Source organism: Orycteropus afer, unplaced genomic scaffold (genome assembly GCF_000298275.1).
Source record: "Orycteropus afer afer isolate SDZICR_OR568_19922 unplaced genomic scaffold, OryAfe1.0 scaffold00040, whole genome shotgun sequence".
NCBI lineage: Eukaryota > Metazoa > Chordata > Mammalia > Tubulidentata > Orycteropodidae > Orycteropus > Orycteropus afer.
In genome coordinates, this window is record NW_006921627.1 from 10,734,300 (window position 1) to 10,756,032 (window position 21,733).

The 21,733-nt window shown below is 42.0% G+C and overlaps 1 protein-coding gene across 1 annotated transcript in view; it reads right to left on the bottom strand.

Annotated features, from left to right (window-relative positions):
* ANO2 (anoctamin 2) overlaps positions 1–21,733 on the bottom strand; it is a 556,059-nt gene that overhangs the window by 353,050 nt on the left and 181,276 nt on the right. Inside the window, exons 5-8 of the mRNA XM_007937086.1 lie at positions 21,343–21,397; positions 18,358–18,409; positions 3,377–3,432; positions 2,109–2,150 (exon numbers count right to left, since the gene is read on the bottom strand). Coding sequence (XP_007935277.1) covers positions 2,109–2,150; positions 3,377–3,432; positions 18,358–18,409; positions 21,343–21,397 — 205 coding nt within the window. The remainder of the gene's footprint in view (positions 1–2,108; positions 2,151–3,376; positions 3,433–18,357; positions 18,410–21,342; positions 21,398–21,733) is intronic.

Here is a 21,733-nt window from a genome sequence, read left to right on the forward strand (position 1 = left end):
TTTTATCTCCAACGACACCAAAGCTTATTTCCCTAACCATGACCTTGGCAGAGGAAAATAGGACACCAGGACTGGCCAGGAAACCCAAGGATAAGCTACAAGAAAGAGGTCTCTGCCTTTCAAATATGCGTGTTCATCTTCACTGTGCATTCTTCTCACACTGACTTTGTGATACGTATCACCAAGGTAAGTATCTGTCCCAGTTGGTTTCTCTTTGCCTCTCAGATTTTACTCATTTTACCATCCGCGTTGTACTCAGGGCATAATTACATTGGTGTAAGCAAATCATTTTCTAAAAGGAAAATATTTTGGTAAAAGGTGTTGTTGTTAATAATAATCATATATCACTCCAAAGACAAATATATATATTGTTTGGATTGTTTGTAATTTGCTTCTCTTCATTAATGTAGATAACAGAGCTGACTGATTTCTCCCATAAAGTTCTTGGTCCTGGAATCTTCCTGTAATGCTCTACTTTGATTGGCTTGGGTCTATATCACCCAGCAGGGGGTTTCCTAGGTGGCCAATGGATGGTGGTTACCATTTAAAGGGGAGGAACATGAAATTAGAAAGCAGGAGGACAGAAAACATTGGGGTAAGAGAGGTGAGATGTGGGGAGAAATGCTTCCTCCTTTTCCTTTAAATCTGATCCAGGACTTTTCAGGAAATTAAACACGGAGACTATTAGCATCAGATAGAAAACAGATGATGTTAAGACATCGAAATACTACAGCAGATTCCCTAGGCAGGCAACAAGGGGACATGTGTAAGCAATCACAGCAGTATTTCTGGAAAAGACCTTTTATGTTTTTAATACTTAACACTTCATAACAGGGACTAATAGGCAGGATAAAAAGAAGGCTGCTCAAAAGGCAACTTGGGGGATGAATGATTTTCCAGACGACAGAGTTGGGGGAGAGAGAAGCGTCTTGGGCTAAAATTTCTCATCTTTCCCACCCTCGCCCACCCTCCTCTGCTCACCCGAGTTGTGGAAGGCTTGGGGAAGCTGGGTAGGAGAATGGCATGAGGAGCTGGACAGCCAGACAGATAGGGAAGTCTCTCCTAAAGAGGCTAGGGTGGTCCTTAGAGTTCCAAGCCATAGCAGGGAGGAGGATACACCCATGTTCCCAGTGTATTAGGAAACAGGAGGAAATAGATAGAGGCGGAGGGATGGGATGAGAGCTGTACAGTCAGGAGCTATAATTGTCATTGGAGGGATCCTTCTAAAGGTACCCTTGTCCCTCTCCTAACTTTAACCTCCAAATCCTAGCTGCCCAGAATATGTAGCACAACTAAATGCCCCACCCCCACCCCCGAGCTCTCATCTATAATTTGGGCCATCCTGCATTTGCCTGCCTAAAAGGTGAGAATAATTTAAAGATTATAATAATAATTTTTAAAAGCCATTAATGACATGAATAATAATACATCTTTAGCAAGAACGCTGGATTTGAGAGACAAAGGTGTTTTAAGTCCCTTCTCTGTTTATTGTGGCAGTGTGATCTTGGGCAAGGTGCTCAATCTTTCTGTGCCTCAGTTTCCCTGTCTATAAAATACGGAATTTGGGTATCAGTATTTCCAACAACAACAACATTTCTCATTAAGGGCTCTCATGTCATCTGGTAGCATAGTGCCTAAGGCACTTGACTGCTAACCAGAAGGCTGGCGGTTCAAACCCACCAGCCACTCCTCGGAAGGAAGGTTGGGCAATCCTACTTCTGTAGTGATACTTTCTCAGAAACCCAAGGAGTGGTCGTCATGAGTTGGGGCCGACTAAACGGCACATAACAACAACAACAACATGTCATCTGTGGATGGGATAATGTTTCTGTTGGATATATCTTAGGACAATTAGCATTGCTGCTCCACCCCAGGCACTAAATGTCAGTAACATGTCCACCCCAAAACATAGTCATTGTGACAATTAGAAATGGCTTTCACATTTCCAAATGCTTCCCAAGAGGAGGAGGGGAGAAAAGAACTCCTAAAATGGGCAAGCAGGTAAATAAAAGATTTAGGATACTTCTACCCCATTCCACATCCTCCCTGGGTCTTCTATGCCCAAAGCAACCAGTCCCTCTCTGCTCAGTGCAACATATAAAGCTTACCTTTCTGTCATTCATGTCATCCCCTGGACTATCATATTCACCCTGTAGGAAAGAAAGAGGTACTGGATAAAGCTAAGAAATTATTATTTTTTTAAAAAAAAAAAAAAAAAGGATGCCAAATGAGAAAGGGTTTTCCTTTGTTTTTTCCTCTTACATCATATTCTTTTGCACTCTCATCTGAGGAAGATGGAATGCATGACGTGGTAAGAAGTCAATCTTCCATTTTTTTAGTCATCAATACTTTTAAGATTGACCAGGGATAACTTATCACAAAAAGACGTCCCCCTTCATATGCTTCAGAGACTAACCTAGATCTCCTCACAGAAAATTCAATGGTAGGGCCTGTGCCTGGAATGTACTAACACTTCATCTGAAAATCACCCCAGGCTCATGGCACACACACATGTCAATAAAGGGCAGAACTTAACATCACACATGCCCCGAGCAAAGAGGTCAGTGAGGAGAAGAAGATTGCCATCTGGGAAATTCCCATCGGGGTAGTCAGGGCTCCACCTTAATAGCCTCCTATACATCACTGGGTGACAGATGCTTAAGCCATGAGCCATCAGGTCAACTGTGAAACTGTGAGGCATTTAATTCAAGGACCAAGGAAGTCCTTCATGAATCATCTTGGAGAATATCAGTGTATTATATTACACGGTATTTAAAACATTACAAGGAAAACTTTAATTATGGTTAATTTATTTTCTTTACTTAATCAAACAATTGTATTAGGAATTTTCCTTCAAAAAGGTTAAAACAAAAAAGAATTCTGACCTCATCCTGTGATGAGGAATTTCACATCAGCATAAAATCATAGCATACAAAATATCACTTTCAGTCATTTCTGAGGCTGAAATGACTAAAATGAGGTTGTATATTACCCAGGCCATTGATTTCCCTTCCACCACCACTCACTCATCCACCTGCACCACCATCTCTCCCCTTTAATCATCTACACTCAAGTCTGCATTTTCACACTTTCACCCAAAACAGAGTCAGGAGTATAGGGAAAGTTTTAAAAAAAATAAAGCAGTTCATGTCACCATCTGGGGAAATAATTGGAAGGAGAGAATTTAAGATGATTGGCAAAACTCAAACTGGGGATTATGGTCAGCAACGACTAGTCCAGAGTTGGCCAAGGTATTTGAATGTTCATGATTCACTCTATCCCCATCTTATATATATTCACCCACTGTGCTGCCTATGGTTTTCAACTTCATAAAGAATGCAGGGAGCACACAGACTGAAAAAAACAAGGTACTTACGTCATGAAGAGGGTAGGCAGCCTCATAGACATTGTTCGCTATCAAAGAGTTAATACCTACAGAACAAAGAAAGGAAGACGAAAACAGTTCCTCTAGAGCAGGAGCTTCTCAATCCTTTTCTTTTGATAAATATTCCACCTCCCTCTCAGCTGAGAATCACTGCCTTCTCCTCCATGTCTTCCCAGCCTAGAAGCTTTAGTCAAGCTTCAATTCTTGTTATAAAAACAATACTATTTCATTTCCCAAACACAAAGTTATATTTCAGTGTCAAATACGGTCTCTCAAAATTCATGGTTCTCCTGTCCTCTGAGATTCTGAGAGCTCCAGTTCAGTTACCCTCCACCAGCACCACCATTACCACCATGGCCACAGCCACCAGGGGAGAATCTCTGCCGTGACAACACCAGAATGGTTTATGGATTATTATAATGACAATCAATAAAAACATGTGTCAGAGTATCCCACAGTCCTTTATCTGAACTCATATCTGGTACTTTCCTGTTACTTCACAGGACAGTACCTATTTAATGTCTGTGACTTATCTGCCAGCCAGGACCATAAAATATCTGAGGTAGGGGAGTAGGGCAGTGGTTCTCGAAGTGTGGTCTGAGAACCCCTGTGAGTCCCCAGGTCTCTTTCAGGGATTCTGCAAGATCAATACTCTTTTTATAATCATACCAAAACATTATTTGCTTTTTCACTCTTATTCTACCTTGAGTGTACAGTGGAGTTTTCCAGATGCTACATGGTGGCACAATGGTTAAGTGCTCAGCTGCTAACCAAAAGGTTGGTGGTTCAAACCCACCCAGTGCCGCAGCAGGAAAAAGACCTATTTGTTCCCATAAAGATTTCAGCCTAGAAGTTCTATTCTGTCACATGAGATCTCTGTGAGACAAAAAGTCACTTGATGGCACCTAACAATACATCACCACCACTTCACATGTGATGACATCATCACTGTGATGTATTTGTGTTTTAATATTTTTCTCAGTTTTATTTTCTAATATAGAAAATATTAATAGCTATTACCCAGCTCTGGTAGCATAGTGCCTAAGGCACTTGACTGCTAACCAGAAGGCTGGCAGTTCAAACCCACCAGCCACTCCTCGGAAGGAAGGCTGGGCAATCCTACTTCCGTAGTAATACTGCCTCGGAAACCCAAGGAGGGGTCGCTATGAGTCGGGGCCGACTTGACGGCAAATAACAACAACAACATTACCCAGTTAAATAAAAGCCCTTTCAGTGTGCTCAATAATATTTAGGAGCATAGAAAGGTCCTAAAACCAAGAAGTTTGAAAACCAGACAGTAAGGGATTCATTTTTTGATACCTGCAGAGGAGCTCTGGTGGCATAGTGGTTGAAGCATGGTTTCTAACCAGAAGGTCAGTGGTTCAAACCCACCAGCTGCTCCATGAGAGAAAGATGAAGCAGTCTGTTTCCATAAAGAATTACAGCCTTGGAAACCCTATGGGGCAGTTCTACTGTGTCTGAAAGGGTCACTATGAGTTGGCATCAATTCAACCACAGTGGATTTTATAGTATCTCACATATAGATGACTCAACTAAACTGCATATAGGAGACTCTACTAAATATATGTTAACTGAACAAATGGTCATGTCCCTGTAACTCCAATATATTCACAACAGAGAACATTCTGCTCAGCATAAAGTCCTTGTTACTTACTTATTTCATTCATGGTTTTATACAGAGACTATAAAATGGTCTGTATGTTCTCTCTGAGTCAGGATAGTCTGTCCTGGGTCACTGGCTTCCAGATGGGAGGGATTATTTCCCTGCAACTCATAGTACTAAGGATCCTGCCTTGTGAGGATCTCCATTTAATCAAGGAGGGGGCGGAAGGGGGGGAAGCTATAGGGACACAATGATTTCCTTTGTCTCAGACACACTCTCTGTCCTGAATCATTCTTTCCAGAGAGACTGAGATGAGGAGATAAATGGTTTTGGAGGGAAAATGCACATGATGCCCAAATGCTAAGTAATGTTTTTGCATGGGTTTGGGTAACAGGATTGGATAACAAATTGAGACAACATTTACTCATTAAAATTCATGATTTTCCACCTCCTGTTCCCATTCAGTGCTCCACCCACATGTTCAGAGACTACAATCTCTCTCCTCCATCACCTATTCTTCCTCAAGCCTTGCCTGCTTCATCATGGTTTCTGGATGTGGGATGCCAACAGGAACACCATGACACCTTGTGGAAGCAGACCCCTGGGGAAGGCAGAATTGGCCACTCTCACAATGACTTGAAAACTGAGTGTTTTGGTACTATTGAGTAACAAAGGAACTAGTTCTTTCCTGATTTTCAGTTTCCTCCTTAGCTTGAACATAAAACATCTAACATGAAACAACTTTAGGGAGTGTGGGGAGCTGAGAATGAATAAAGGGAAAGCAGGTTGGAAGGAGGGGTGCCTTGATGGATCTGAGGAGGATGCCCCAGCTGCTCAATGAGCTGAAGACTTATCTTACTCACAAGACTACAATTTCACTCTGAGCATCATTAATCAGTACAAGAGCTATAACCACAGCAATGTGAAGCCACCCTACAGTAGTCAAGGGGAGGAGTCCCAAGTCAGGATGGGGGCAATGGGGAGGGTGGATGTAGTTCAAAGCTACAAATGGGCTGTCGACATGGCTAGAGGCTGAAGCATCACAGGTGGGTAGGGCCCCAGCTAGACCTCACCCTACAAACTACTCTACCCAGTCCCTGCATTCACACCCCATGGTTGCCAAGGCAGCAAACCTGAAGACAGCCCCAATACTGCATAGAAAAAGTTAAACAGGTGTTTCATCTACTTATTCTTCTGCTAATTCTCAGCTTGGCTTAGCCCAGCAGCTGAGCCACTTGCTGTGCTTACTGAGTATGAGTCTGACAACCTGAACTTCTGGGTCTGGCCACCAGATCCTCAAAAAGATCTCAAATCATTGAGGCTCAAAACCATACACCCTACCCTTGTCTCAAGTGCCTAAGGCACTTGACTGCTAACCAGAAGGGCTGGTGGTTCAAACCCACCAGCCACTCCTCAGAAGGAAGACTGGGCTATCTACTTCCATTCTTATACTGCCTCAAAAACCCAAGGAGGGGTCACTATGAGTCAGATTTGACTCAACAGCAGTGAGTTTGGTTTTTTGGTTTGTTCAGCACGGTCTAACGGAGTGGCTCACCTTACTTCTAGGGTGCTGTTTTCCCATTGTTTTGCATCACCCCAAATCCTGCAATGTACCTGAGGTCAGAAAACACTTCCCTTTCATTTGTGACCCTCATGGAACCTAGCTCATTTCTGGGAACATAGTGAAGGGATCTTTATGTCTTTAAGAATAACCCAGCCCTATGGCTAAAGTTATCTGAGTATCTCTTCTCCTACATCCTGGGCGCATGTTTACCTTCCCAACTACTTCAATATTCTTTGGCATCCTAGGTTGATAAAGAGGTGGGAAATTTAAACACATGGATTAGTCTACTTCCTGATAAAGAAAACCCAGACAAATGGTTCTTTGCCTTGGGACCAATATGATTGAGATTGTCAGTCCCAAGTTGCCCTAATTCATGTGATAACCAGAGTTCCCAGGTGCTGTAACTCAATGTTTCTCTGTTCCTCATGACTATGTACTTCTTCCTTTGCAGGTGGTACCATATATATGGCCAGTCCCCATCAGTGGCTGCTGAGGTAGCAGACCAAGCCAGTTGCTTGCATCAACTCCAATTCATGGTGACCCCACATGTGTCAGAATGGAACTGTGCTCCATAGGGTTTTCAACGGCTGATTTTTCAGAAGTAGATCACCAAGCATTTCTTCTGAGGAGCCTCTGGATGGATTTGAACCTCCAACCCTTCAGTTAGTAGCTGAGCCTGTTAACTGTTTGCACCATCAAGGGACTCCTACATAAAAGAAGGAGGAATAAGGACAGGGACAGCAAGATGAAAAGCAACTATTCAGCCACCATCTCATTCAAGAATGGTGATTGCTTTGGCCTCTTGTTTCACCCACAGACTTCAGAAACCAAGATTCTACCCCCAAACAAGCATGGAAATCAGTTTGAAAGGAGAAGAAAATAATTAAGTTAAAAAGAAAAAAAAAAAAAGAGTTCCTGCTTTGAAAATCAAAATTCTGAATTTTTTCCTTTCTTTTCAGCAAAAATCGGCTAATTGGTTCCATCATATGTGATCCATCTGGCCATAATGGCAAAGCTTTCTTCTCACATCTATATTCCTTCCTCTCTGCTATAGACCCAAGGAGCGAGAGAGACCAAATCATTTGTTCTAACACTCCCAGGAGAGAGAAGAGAGAGAGAGAAAGCTCAGAGGTCATCTTCCTTTCCTGTACCTCTAAAGAGAGGCAGTGACTCAGTTCAAACAAAACATGACCCAGTTAGGACCCCCTCATTGATCCCCAACCTCTCCATGGCTTCCTCTCCTCAAAATCACCAGGTACTTCATACTTTCTGCTTAAAACTGCCGTCCCAAGCAGAAAAGCCCCCTGTCTCCCCTCTCCAGCATGGGCCACAGATCTGTATAGCCTGATCCAGCTAGGTCTTGCAGAAGTGTCTCTCTGCATCCATAGGGATCAGGGCCAGGAAACATAATCTTGATAGGCCAGACCCCAGAAGTGGTACCCAAAAACACACACTCAAAATACCAAACCAGAGGCCTAGCATTTAGCTTCAGAGACAACTCTGGTTTTCTGGACACAAAGGAACATCCAAAGCACCAGAGTTTATGGCCTGCCTCCCAAAGAGAATCTCATTAAACCTCCAAGTGCCAATGGGTGACAGGGACCACAGCTCTATTCCCTCCAGGCCACACTCAAAGGAAACTTTTATCCATCGGGACAGGTACTTAGAGGAATGGTACTGAACTCCTGAAAACCCATTTGGTTTTGATTCCCCCAGAACAAGGCCCAGTCCACCCGGCATTCTGCTTTCATCCCTGCACTCCAGCCGGATGCAAATCTAAACCAGAGCCCCCAGACTATGCATTTAACAGAGACTATATTTACCCATCACCAAATTGTCTTGACGTGTGCTTAATTACTTAAATGCCTTTAATCCCAAACCTTTTCTTCTAACAAAATATAAACTAGTTCAGCTGGAAGAATGATAAACCAGATGTTTACAACACACAACATGGTCTGGCTTTGGTCAAAATAATTAAGACATCGTCTCCTGAGCAGAGAAGGGACATGCCCAAAGCATACATTTGTTTAAATGCTCTGACACCAAAATGTCCATGAAAATGTGGCTCCATCAATCTATAATTTTCTGTCCATGAAAAGGCAACAATAACTTCCATATGAAGGGCCAGGAAAGGTGTTTGCCTTCCTCTGATATGGTCAAGGATGCTTTGGTCTCTTTCCATGGGAAAATGCACTTGAAAGTCATTGAAAAATGGAGTAAACTTCCAGGGCCATGACAGCTGACCTCCAATGATGTGACATTGATTAAGAAGGTCTCATGGGGCTAGGCCAAGTTTCTGATCACTCACACGCTTCCACCACCATGCAGAACCTAAACTCACAAGTATGTTCAGTATCTGAACATCATATGTGTATTTGTACTGAATCTCACACTTCCAGGAGTAAATAAGAGGGAATAGTTGAGTTCTCTCTTCTGAAGATTAAGAATGAAACTCAAAAAAGGAATAAGCTAGACAATCAATCACCAAATGCCAATTCAACCATACTTTTTCAAAGTCAGCTCCCCTGATTTGACTTCTTATACTAATTTCTAACACCCCTCTTCCCCCCCCCAAAAAAAAAGGAGACAAAAAGATAATTCAAAAGTCCCAACTGATGGTGAGATAATAAAAAGGAACTGAATGCTCAAATGTTAGAAACTTTATGAATGTATGAACAAATGTTAGAAAAATAACAATAACACTAAGAAGAAGAAACTAGGCCCTTCACAGACATGTTAGACTTGGTTATCCTTAGGTACTTTGGAAAACCAATGGTCAAATAACTTTAAAGTGCACTTTACCGTGGAAAGAAGGCAGAGGACTTTGCACGACTGTTCGTATTCCTAAATGTAAGTACGTCAAAAAGTACCTGTGACAGCCCACCCCATCTAAAGCTTTAGAGTTCCTAAGCATAATCTGGATAGCTTGTTGAAAACACTGATATTCGGTCACTGTCCCTACAGCTTCTGACTGAGTAAATCTGGTGTGAGATATGGGCAGCCATGGTTTTAACAACTGCACCAGGTAATTCTGATGCAGATGGATATGACCATACCTGAGAAATGTAACCCATGGATACATGCCAGCTATTGACTTAGGAGTACAATCTCACCAACAGTGCTGAATCTTCCGTATTCCCATTTTTCCTCTCACTATAACTGTCTATCCCTGTCCTCTCACCAGTCCATGAATATTAGGCTACCCCAAGTTCCTGGCCATAACTCTGGGATCTGTTTCCTATGAATATAGATGAAAGCTAGTCCTTTCTCTGGGCTTCACTGGACCTTATGTAAAAGAAATTATCTGATGCCTTTGAATCACAGTCTGGGAAATGTTAGAGTAACAGAGTAGCTTAGGGAGCATTGAGTGACCTTCATCTTTGTTTATGGGGAAGAAACAGATCCAGAGAGGGAAAGTGACTTATCTAAAGTTTCACAACTTATTCATCCCAAATCTGAAACTGTTACCCTTTCCTCCAACCTTGCTGGTATGTGTCTGACATCATCCATTTGCCCCTTCTGGAACATTCCATCTCCTTCTCTGTCTGACATGAATGGGTTCCCATGCTTTCTGACTTCCTACTGGGTTCAGCAGGTCAGAGGGTGGGAGGAGAATGTTAGTCTCTCAGTCTCTTCCTTGAACTGTGCTGGCTGGGTCACTGCTCCTCTCAAGGCGACCTCCACTACCTGTCTTTCTGTGTCCCAGTAACCTCGCTCTCTCCCTTGTGAGTCTAGGGATGGTAACACCTCTATTTCTGCTAACTCCAAGTTATTATACTCTTCTCTTGCATTCCCCTACTTCCTGCCCACACCTTTGTAAAGGGTTTCTCTATAAACATACCCATCTTGAATTATCCTAATTGGAGTGTACTACTTACTTGTTCCCTTTGGGACCCCAAGTGATCAAAGTTGCTCCCATTATATCTTTTGTACTATTTGCTTTCCTTCCCAGAGAGCCACATATATTGCTCCCTCTTCTCCTCAAATGTTACCTCATCACTGAGGCCTTCCCTGACTACCTCATTTAAGATACTGCTCTCACTCCATCCCTCTACTCATCCCTATCTTCTTACCTTGCTTGAGATTTTCCTTCTAATACTTATCCCTAATGACAAACTTATCCCTAATGACATTTGCTTATTTATTAGTTTAATTTTCTGTCTCTTACCACTAGTATGTAAGCCCAAAAAGGGCAAAGGTTTGTTTGTGTTGGATTGATTCACTGCTGTATTCCCTAGCTCTAGACTATAAATGATACTATTTGTTGTTGCTAGTTGCCATCAAGTTGATTCTGACTCACGGCAACTCCATGTGTACAGAGTAGAATTGTTCTATAGGGTTCTCAGGGCTGTGACCTTTTGGAAGCAGATCCCCTAACTTCTGAGATGCCTCTGGGTGGGATTCAAATTGCCAAACTTTCAGCTAGTAGCCAAGACCTTAAGCATTTGCACCATCCAGTGAATACTTAATAAATGTTTGTTGAATGAATGAGTGAATATTACATTATAGCCTACTGCTATCAAGTTGATTACAACTTGTAGCAACCTTATAGGACAGAGTAGAACTCTCTCCATAGGGTTTCCAAGGCTGTAAATCTTTACGAAAGCAGACTACCTCACCTTTCTCCCACAGAGGGGCTGGTGGGGTTGAACCGACAACCTTTTGGTTAGCAGCCTAATGTTTTAACCACTACACCACTGGAGTTCCTCTGAATATTACTTTCCACCTCCTCTGGGAATCCTTCTCTAATTACTTCTTCCTGGTTAATTTAAAGAACACTGAAGAAAAGTCAAGAAACCTGGGTTCTAAATCTTGCTGTGCCACCGATTCACTGTAATCTTGGGAAAGCCAGTTAAGCTCTCTGTTATGAAATTAGGTTAAAATCTGTTGAATATAATTTGCATGGTAGTTTAAAGGCTCACATGAGATAATGAGTGTGAAAGTGCCTTGAAAAACACAGAGCTACATACATGCAAGGGGTCCTCATTATTTTGGTTCACTAATACCTTATTGAATAGAGATCTCTTATCTGATTGTCTCAGCTATAACAGAGAACCCAGAACAAAGAAAAGCTATAAAACCTGCCCTCCAATTGCCTGTACTTTATCTACAACAAAATCCTTCAGACTGTCATTCAATTCATTTCACTCTCTCTTTACCCAAAATTCCACTGAGCATGTTTTTCTGTCTTCTAAACAGCAAAGCAAAGCAAAACTGGCAGCAAAATTCAGGAGAGGAGGAGGGTTACCAGAGTCAAGAATTCAAGAAATCAAAATATGTAGGGTAAACAATCCTAATAATACTATAATAATCCTTGAGGAAACATACAAAATCTTAGGTTTGATGATGACCCTGAATTATACAGAAAAGGTTACGTATGCATTGATATATTTGTATGTTCTATATAAAGAGCAAGAAATTGTGTAATAGATTTTAGAAAGATTTCTACACTAAAAAAAAATATATTGCTGTAGACACTATTGTCATATTCCCCTTTCACTTTGGTTCAAGGGTAAATTTTCAGCCCAACTACTGCAATTTAGGGAACTTATGGTTTGAATATTTGCATTCTATTTTTTCTCTCTTGCTTTTGACATTCTATTTTAATTTGTGTTTTTCCTGGTTCTTATTTTTTAATTTATTATTTATAGCATGTTGTTTTATTGTTTTTCTTGTAAACCACCTCAGAATTTTTGTGGAACAAAACAAGGATATAAATAAATTAATACATGCCACTTGTATATAGCTTAATGCCTTACAAAAGTAAGCATTCAACAAAAATGTATTGTCTACACAGAAGAAAGTGGTAAAATTAGATGAATGGGGATGTTTTGAATTATTATTATCTTTATTGTCTTTTTTATCTTCTAATTTTATACTTGGGTAAAATGGGAAAGGGAACAAAGCTTTGTAAGTTGGTCACAAAACTAGTAACCATATAAAAGGTAGTTATAAAGTAATTTGAAGTATCAATGAAATTTCAAGGATCAATGAAAATACTAACAGTTCGAAGCACAGTTCTGGTCTCCTTTATTCTCTCTTTATGAGGCAATAAACTTCCAGAGGAATCTAGGCCAATTCTGGCCAATTCTGGCCATTCATGCTTCCCCTCCATCTTTCTAAATCCAGCAGGAAGGGTAATAAAACCAAAATTTACCCTATGATTCAAAGGTCAGTATTATCTTTGAGTCCTCACAGTGTTAAGCTTTTCATTCATTCTTCTATTCTTCTTGCTTTTCTAGATAAGATAGTAAATTAGCTAAAGAGCTTACAAAGTACTTGATTTTCCTAGGCAGAAGTCACACCACCTGAAAACTAACTTTCAGAGAAGCAAAAAGTTCAGTTATGTGTCCTTTGCAACAAGGATTTAAAGTTTGGGGTCAACAGACTTTAAAGGCCCAACCAAACTCCACCTGAATGGTATCCTGAAGGTACTGAGAATAGGGCTGGAGCCAGGGGACCCTAGTGCTAGATCCAATTCTATCACTGACTCAGTATGTGACCCTGAACAAGTCATCTATTCCCTCTGTATCCATTAGTAATTGGATATGACAATTTCTAACATATCTACTGTCATGGATTAAATCACATCCCAAAAAAGAAAAAATATGTGTCAACTTGTAGGCCATGATTTTCAATGGTTTGGCAATTATGTAATGATGTAATCATCCCTCATAATGTGATCTAAAATAATCAGCCAATCACTTATAAGAGAATTAGTGTGAAATGCAACATCTTTACTCTAGTCACAGCCCTGATCTTATGTAAGAGAAGTTTCCTTGGGTTATGGCCTCAATCACCTTTTATCCTACAAGATACAAAAGGAGAGAGAAGCAAACAGAGAATGAGGGACCTCAGTAACACCAAGGAAGAAAAACAGGAAGCAGAGCACATCCTTTGAGCCCTGGAGCCTGAGAATCTCCTAGACCGAGAGGAAGATTGATGTCAAGACACTTGGAGATCTCCAAGGAATTCCAGGCCTACAGATGTTGAAAGGAGACAAAGACTTGCCCCCCCCCCCAAGCTGACACAGAGAGAAAGCCTTCCTGTAGAGCTGACACCCCAGACTCAGGCTTCTAGCCCCCTAAACTGTGAGAGAATAAATTTCTATTTGTTAAAGTCATCCACTTGTGGTGTTTCTGTTATAGCAGCACTAGGTAACTGTTCTGATTACCTAGTGCCACTCTGAAAAGAAATATATATCACAAGTGGAATAGCCTTAACAAACAGGAGTTTATTCTTACAATTTGGAGGCTTTAAGTCCAAGTTCAAAGTGCCAGGCTCTAGGGGCTAGGTGAAAGCCCCTCAACCTTGGGGTCCAGTTCTGCCTCCTGCTTCCAGCCCACTGGAGCTAGAGGCATTTCTTCACTCAGACAGCTGTTGGCTGCTGAGGCTGACCAGCCCAAGGTTGACTAGTAAAAAGCACAGTACCGATGTTACCAAACCACAGAGCAGGCCATTAACTTAAGTTCATTGTAAGTCCCAAGGTTGGCAGAGCATAGCAGGCTGCTGAGCAATGACCCGGCTACATGCAGGGTCCAAGTGTGCCATAGGCTAGAGACCATTCCCAAGACCTCTCCTCATATACAGGAAGCAGACCACATCCCAAAGGCAGCTACTCAGCTGCTTGTGCTAGATCCCACCATGGAGTTGATTGCCAGTCTCATCATGGGGAATAACTACCACCAACTGCCCAACCACTCAACCAGGCCTAGCAAAGTTGACACACAAACATAATTACCACAATAACTAAAACACTTACTTTCCCTGGGAGCTATGAAACTAGTATTAGTTAATTTATGTTGATACACAGACACATACATAGGTATTAGTTGCTACCTCCTCTGTGCTCCCATTATACTCTGTACATCTCTATTATAGCATCTACCACATTATCTCAAAATTATCTGTAGTCTACGTGGCTAAACTATCAGCTCCTCAAGGGTAGAAACTAGGTGAAATGCATCTTGGCATCTGTTGGATTCTAAAACACTGTTTGAGACGTAGCAAGCACTCAATTTTTTTGCAAAAGGAAAGAAAATTTTTGAAAACTATTAAAGAATAGAGAGCTCTGGTAGCATAGTGGCTAAGGCACTATGGAAGGCTAGTGGTTCAAACCCACCAGCCACTCCTCAGAAGGAAGATGGGGCAATCTACTTCCATAGTAATACTGCCTCGGAAACCCAAGGAGGAGTCACTATGAGTCGGGTCTGACTCGACGGCACATAACAACAACAACATTAAAGAATAACAACAAAATCCTTATGATTATTTGATTTTGATACATCATATAAAACTCAATTCCTCAAAGAAAAAAACTTTCAGAATTAATGTAGATGGTCTCTAGTAAGCTGTAGACAATCTAGAGACTGTTTTTCACAAACACATACACGAAAAAGTAATAACATGTTTTTACAGGACTTTCCAGTTTACAAAATAAACTAACAGCATCCCATTTAGTCTGTAGAAAAACTCAATATTCTCATTACCATTTTACATAAGAGGAAACTGAGTTGAGGAGAAACTAAATCATTTGTCCATGGACACACACAAAGTCAAGAAATCATCAACAACAGAGGTGGACTACCAGCTGGGCCTTTTTAAATAAACTTGCTGAACAAAACTAACTGAGTAGAATGTGCAAAGCAGACAGCTAGATGCATTTGGGCATACAAAGATGATTGAGACTTAGATCAAGAACTGTCTTGGGATTCTAAGTCACGGGTATAGATAATCAGCAAGGAACAGAATGAGTTAGAGCATTCCAAGGAGAAAGAATTAAGGCAAATCTGTAGGAAAGTGATGTTTAGTCTGGGGATAGAGATGGGTGAGACTGGGAGAAGGACATAGGTACAACATTCAGACAAAGGGAATAGCATGAGAGAAAAGAGAGAAGATTGTGGTCCCATTAACAGGAAGAGAAGCAGCTGAGAGAGAGAGAAGTGAATGTCATAATGATTTTGAGGTGCTGGTGAACATCCAAGTGGAGGTGTCCATCAGTAGTTGGAAATGCATATACTGGGTTAGAATTAGTGAGAGAACAAGGAATAAAAATAGACACTTGGCAAGACATCCATATCGAGGTAATGAGAAAAGAGGTCAAACTTGGAAAAGACAACATCTAAAATGGGGGGGAAGGAAGAGGATCTAAAGAAGTGTGGCCCATGAGATAGAAAGAAAACAGTATCAGTGGTATCAACAGACAACTCAACTCCACTCACTGCTGTCAAGTCAAATCCGACTCATAGCAAACCCCTCCTTGGGTTTCTGAGGCAGTATCTCTATGTATGTAGTTTGCCCAATCTTCCTTCCTAGAAGAGGCTGGTGGGTTTGAACCGCCAGCCTTCTGGTTAGCAATCCAATGCCTTAGGCACTACACCACCAGAGCTCCTGAATTTCACCAGAAATGCTATTTCCGATGTCATTGATGACTTCTTAGTTTCCACATTTCATCACTGTTTCTCAGCCCCCTCTTCCTTAACTTCCAACATTCTCTCCAACCTTCATTCAGAAGAAGAAGGAGGTTAAATGAAGGTTGGAGCCCCTCCTTGGGTTGCTACAAAAGTAGATTGCTCAATCTTCCTTCCGAGGAGTGGCTGGTGGGTTTGAACTGCCAGCCTTCAGGTTAGCAGTCAAAAGCCTTAAGCACTACACCACCAGAGCTCCCATAAATTATTGGGCTACAAATCATTCTCTGACTAAAAGTCAGGGTTCTACAAAGATTGTATTGTCTAAGGTTTCAAGTTATTCTGACCCTTAAAAAAGAACTAAACAAGCAGAACCATTTGACCATAAGTCTACCTACAGCTACTGCTCCCTCTTTCATCCTATGCATAGCCACATCTCTTGAAAATATTGCCTAAACCTGTAGTCTCTCTACTCATTCATCCTTCATTTATCAACCCACTGCAAACCAATCTCCACTGAAGACTTCCACAACACTCTTCAAAACTGTTCTCACTGAGGTCACCAATGAGCTCCAAGTGTTAAATCCAAAGTGATATGGGAAAGTTCATAATTATCAATTCTTGGCTGTCCATGGGCAAAATGGCTGCTCCAAGTGAGGGCTTCAGTCTGTTCTACAGAACTGAGCTGGGCAAATTGCCCTACTCACTCATGCTCTTGCCTCATTAGCACCATGCTCTAGAAAAATTACATAATTTGAAAGATTTTATTTTTTAAAATTGAAATGTTTTTGGCAAAATGAATCCATCAAAACAAACATAACCAAAACCAAAACCCACTGCCATCAAGTCAATTCTGATTCATAGTGACCCTACAGGACAGAGTAGAACTGCCCCATCAGGTTTCCAAGGCTATACATATTTATGGAAGCAGACTACTTCATCTTGCAGCTGGTGGGTTCAAGCCACAACCTTTCAATTAGCAACTTAGTGCTTTGACCACTGCACCACCAGGACTCCTACAACACAGTCCTACATAATTGCCCCTTTGAGAGGTTATAAAATATTCTAAAAATACTATCACTGTATAAAACCTGTTCCAATTCCTTCTTTATTACTCTTCCCTTGGTGCTAAGGCAGCTTATGAACCCCACAATAAATTCTCAAATAGTAGCTGTTACTTTATCATCATTGTTATTATTCTTCAGCTTGACTGCCTACTGGATTCACTAGACTTGACTCTAAATGACTTTGGACTCTTTTCAACACCATGCTTCCCTCAGAATCCAAAGATTTGCCACCACAGAATATGACTGAAAGACTATATTTGGAAGGCAGTCCCTTCAAAGTTTTCAAAACCCATTTTGAATGACGGTAGCACCTTTGGAATGAGAGTTCAATCTGCCAGAATGATTACTGTGGAAAGAACAACTGTTTGTATGGGTAAGTTCTGGCATGTGTTTCCAAATAAAAGTCTCACACGTTCACCTCCGCCATCATATATATTTTCTGTACAACCTGTCAGCATCCAGACTGTCTGCCCTATACTGCAAGCTCTCAAATGCTGAGGTTCCTTCTTCAAAAGAAAATATCTTCATATTTTAAAAACAAACCACAAGGCAAAGAGATACAACCAGATATGGTGGCAAGAATTCTGAACATAGAAGAGATACATTCAGACTCACTCTCACTGTGTAAGCTCAGACAAGCCATTCTACCCACTCTGGGTGTCAGTTCCTTCACACATAAAGTGGAGGGGTTGCACTAAAGGACCTCTAAGGGAGCTCTCGTAGCATAGTGCCTAAGGCACTTGACTGCTAACCAGAAGACTGGCGGTTCAAACCCACCAGCCACTCCTCGGAAGGAAGGTCTGGCAATCCTGCTTCTGTAGTGATACTGCCTCGGAAACCCAAAGAGGGGTCACTATGAGTTGGGGCCGACTCGACGGCACATAACAACAACAACAACAAGGTACCTTCCTTTTTTTAAAAAAAAGTACCAAAAAATTCACCATGATTTAGGCAACTATTAAAAACTTTTAGAGATTCTCAGGAGAGATGCTGCTGAATTATCAGGGTGGTGTGACAGGTATATAGGTGGCTGGAGGAAGTGAGAGAAAAGGCAGGAGAACTGGGATGAAGTTATAAAGAAGTTACAGCAGCCTGGGGAGCAGCCAAACACACACATCCAGGAATGAAGTGTCCTCTGCTCTTGGAAGACACAAGGGAGCCTTTCTCAGCCTAAGCTAAAGCAGCCTCCACGTGTGAGGTGTTTGTTTTGTTCCTTGCTGCCCACCAAGTGAGCTATAAAAAAAGGACAGCCCTGGCCCCTTTGGCAGTCCATCAGCACTCGACCTGTGGTTGGGGAAAGGGGTCCTTACCCATCGTGTTGTTTGCTCGGGAACAGGCCGTACGCTTCAGAATCTCGTGCACCTAAAATGGGATGACAGCAGAGCTGTGAATGCCTTGACCACTGTGCGTCACCACAGCCTGTGAGGCGGCAGGCTGTGGAAGTGAGGCGTCTGGACCCATTTTGAGTGAGGGGGAAGCCAAGCATGTGCCAAGCTCATGTGCTACATGTCAAACCCATTCAAACTTGAGTACTGTGAGGAAACAAAGAATTTAATCCCCTCTTACACATTCTCCCCCTTCACCGCACCCTGGAAAATAAATAAATAAAAGACTATAAATTGACTGCAGTTACAGGAGGTTAGGAAAATGCTGTTCCAGATCCACATAGCCCTCTTGAGGGCTAGGGTGGAAGTGCCTCAGTCGGGGTAGGGAAAATTGCCCGCCTTCCATGTAGAGAAATAATCTCAGCAAGGTGTTTGGGAAAGGGCTAGGAGGAGGCATGCCCTCTCCACCAGCCTGATTCCTGCTGATGGGAGAGTCATGCAACATGCTGGGGAAAGCCTAAGATGTGGAGTAACACAAAGCTAGGTACTTATCCTGATTCCTAGCAGGACAAACTCTCCCGGGGACCATTCCCTCATCTCTAATAGAGCTGGCATAAAGCTACTTTGAAGAACCAATAGGCAATGCACATGACAGTGTATTGCAACTGGAACACCTACCTATATGTTGGTTTTTGGTATTATTATTTCTTTTTTTTCCTCAGTCCTAATCTTGCCTCCCTAGTCAGAGCATGTCACACAGTTCCTCTGAGACTTCATGGCTTGGAACACAGTACTAGGCACAAGGTAGGCCCAGTGACTATGGCATGCCTACAGGTTCACAGCATAAAGAGGCTTCCAAAATCCCATTCCTTCACTCCACCTCATGGGTTTTCATGGGAATTAGGGATACTAAGAGCACTCCTTACAGAGGCAGTAGGGTCATAGGTGAGTTAGTGCAAACCTGCAGGCCAACTAGTGACCTCCTGGTGGGGTCCCAAGGAGCTTTACATTCTGCACCAGGAGATCTGCTCTGCATAAGCAGTGGGGCTAGTCAGACACCCACAAAGCAGGGGGCATAATGTTGTTGTTGTTGTTATATGCCATTGAGTCATCTCCAACTCATAGCGACCCCTCCTTGGGTTTCCAAGGCGGTATCACTACGGAAGTAGATCACCCAATCTTCCTTCCGAGGAGTGGCTGGTGGGTTTGAACTGCCAGTCTTCTGGTTAGCAGTCAAGTGCTAACATTACACCATCAAGAGGGAGGATATTTATAGATGTAGGCAAGGTCCTCAGACAAAAGCCCAGGGCAGAGCAGACCCCAGGGCAAAACACACAGCGTGGGGTAGGCTGGAAAAGGGGGCACAAGTGAAAGGAAGACACTTCCAGAAGAGCTGAATGAGAGAAGATGTGTTACTCCATCATCATTCACACTTCCGTATACCAGCCACAGTCCTAGAGGGAGTGGTGAATAAATAACTTCCTGCAGAATGGGGCCCAGGAGTGTTTAATTCTGCTTATAATACAGTGGAGTAATTCAACAGCAATAATAATTAGAAACAGCATTTATATGGCATTGTATTATTTTACAAGCATTTTGCAATTATTGGTTAATCTCTACAACACCCTCTAACTCCCCCACAGACGTGGGACCCAAGCCATGGCAAAATGTAAATGGCTTATAATAGCATCAATCAAGAAAATGGGAAGTTTATGCTTTTTTTCCCCCCGACAGGAAGAGAAAATAGATCATATGTGTATTTTAAACCTTCCTAAAATGCTAAGTTAAGGAACCTGGGATATGTTTTTGTCTATCCTGCAAGCAAACAATCAAAGCCATATTTTCCATGTGCCTAGGAAATGTTCTAGGAGCTCTGGTAGCATAATGCCTAAGGCACTTGACAGCAAACCAGAAGGCTGGCGGTTCAAACCCACCAGCCACTCCTCAAAAGGAAGGTTGGGCAATCCTACTTCCGTAGTGATACTGCCTCGGAAACCCAAGGAGGGGTCGCTATGAGTCGGGGCCGACTCAACGGCAAATAACAACAACAACAACAGGAAATATTCTATAGCTTCCTTTAGTCACATGTCACTTCTTAATTATCCTTCTTATCACCCTTCTTTGCTTGGAAATCCTTCTAGTTATCAAACCCTAATTAAAATTTAAGCTCTTTCCTAGAAGGTAATGGAAACACTCCCCTATGCTTTTCACTGAGGACATGAGTAAATTTCTAACATTCCTTGGGCCTTTCTTTCTCTCCTCCACCCATAGGAGGAAAGATCTGTAGGATGGTAGAAAACAAACTGATCCAGGAAAGGAGACACCCTACTGCCCAGGCTGGGGCCACAGAGGCACAAAATTCAAAAGTTTGAAGTCATTAGTTAAGATTTTGGAGAAAGACTACAATTATTAATTTTGAATTTCTGTTGAATGAATTGGCCTTTTTTATTTTTGGACAAATTAGTGACCTTTAGCACTTGGTTTGGTTTGGTGCACTCTCTATGACAGAAATGCACATGGCTTCTTTAGGGGTGAAAGAAAAAAAAATACATAAAGGATCCTAGTGGCCTAGCAATCAGCAGAACTGGTTATAGTCCTCATTTGGACACTAACAATCTATATGAATAATTTCCATTCATTGCTTCTCAGAGCCTCAGTGTCCTCAACTATAAACCAAGGGAGGTTACCTGTTGGGTTTAAAGTTCCCACCAGCTCTGACATTCCCTGTATTTGGGATTCTAAGAAGGGGCTTTAGTGGACAAGCCATAAAGAGAAGCTACTCCCCTCTACTGCTGAATGAGGGCACATGGCTTGCTCAAGCAGGCTATTGGATACACCTCTCAGTTGCTAGGCAACTCCAAGCAAATAGTGATGGGAGGTAACAAAAAGGGCCGAGAGAATACCTTACCAAACTGGGTGCTCAGTCTTTCCCCTACCCCCGTTCTTAGCCCACCATACCTGTTTACTTACAATGCGGCTACGGGTGGCGTTATCAAAGAAGGTATCCTTATCCTGGATGTTGTACCTGGAGACACCAAAAAAGCAGATGATAAACCCCTTTCATTACCCTTGTTCCGAGATCACTATCACCCTATGCCCACAGCAAACCAAGAATCCTTGTATCTGGAGCCCAAAAGACCAAGAAAGAGTGTTTCCATGACATCAAAAACATGTCTTAGAGTTCCTTATAGTGGTGAAGAAAGGTTAGAGCTCTTTTGAAAAATCCTGTTTCAAGATGGAACAATCTCAAAAGGCAATTAGCTATCCAATTATCTATGGAATCATAAGAACTTTTATACATGCTTTTGAAGGTTAGGGATGAGGAGAATAAATTAAAAAAAAGAAGAAGAAAATGCAATGG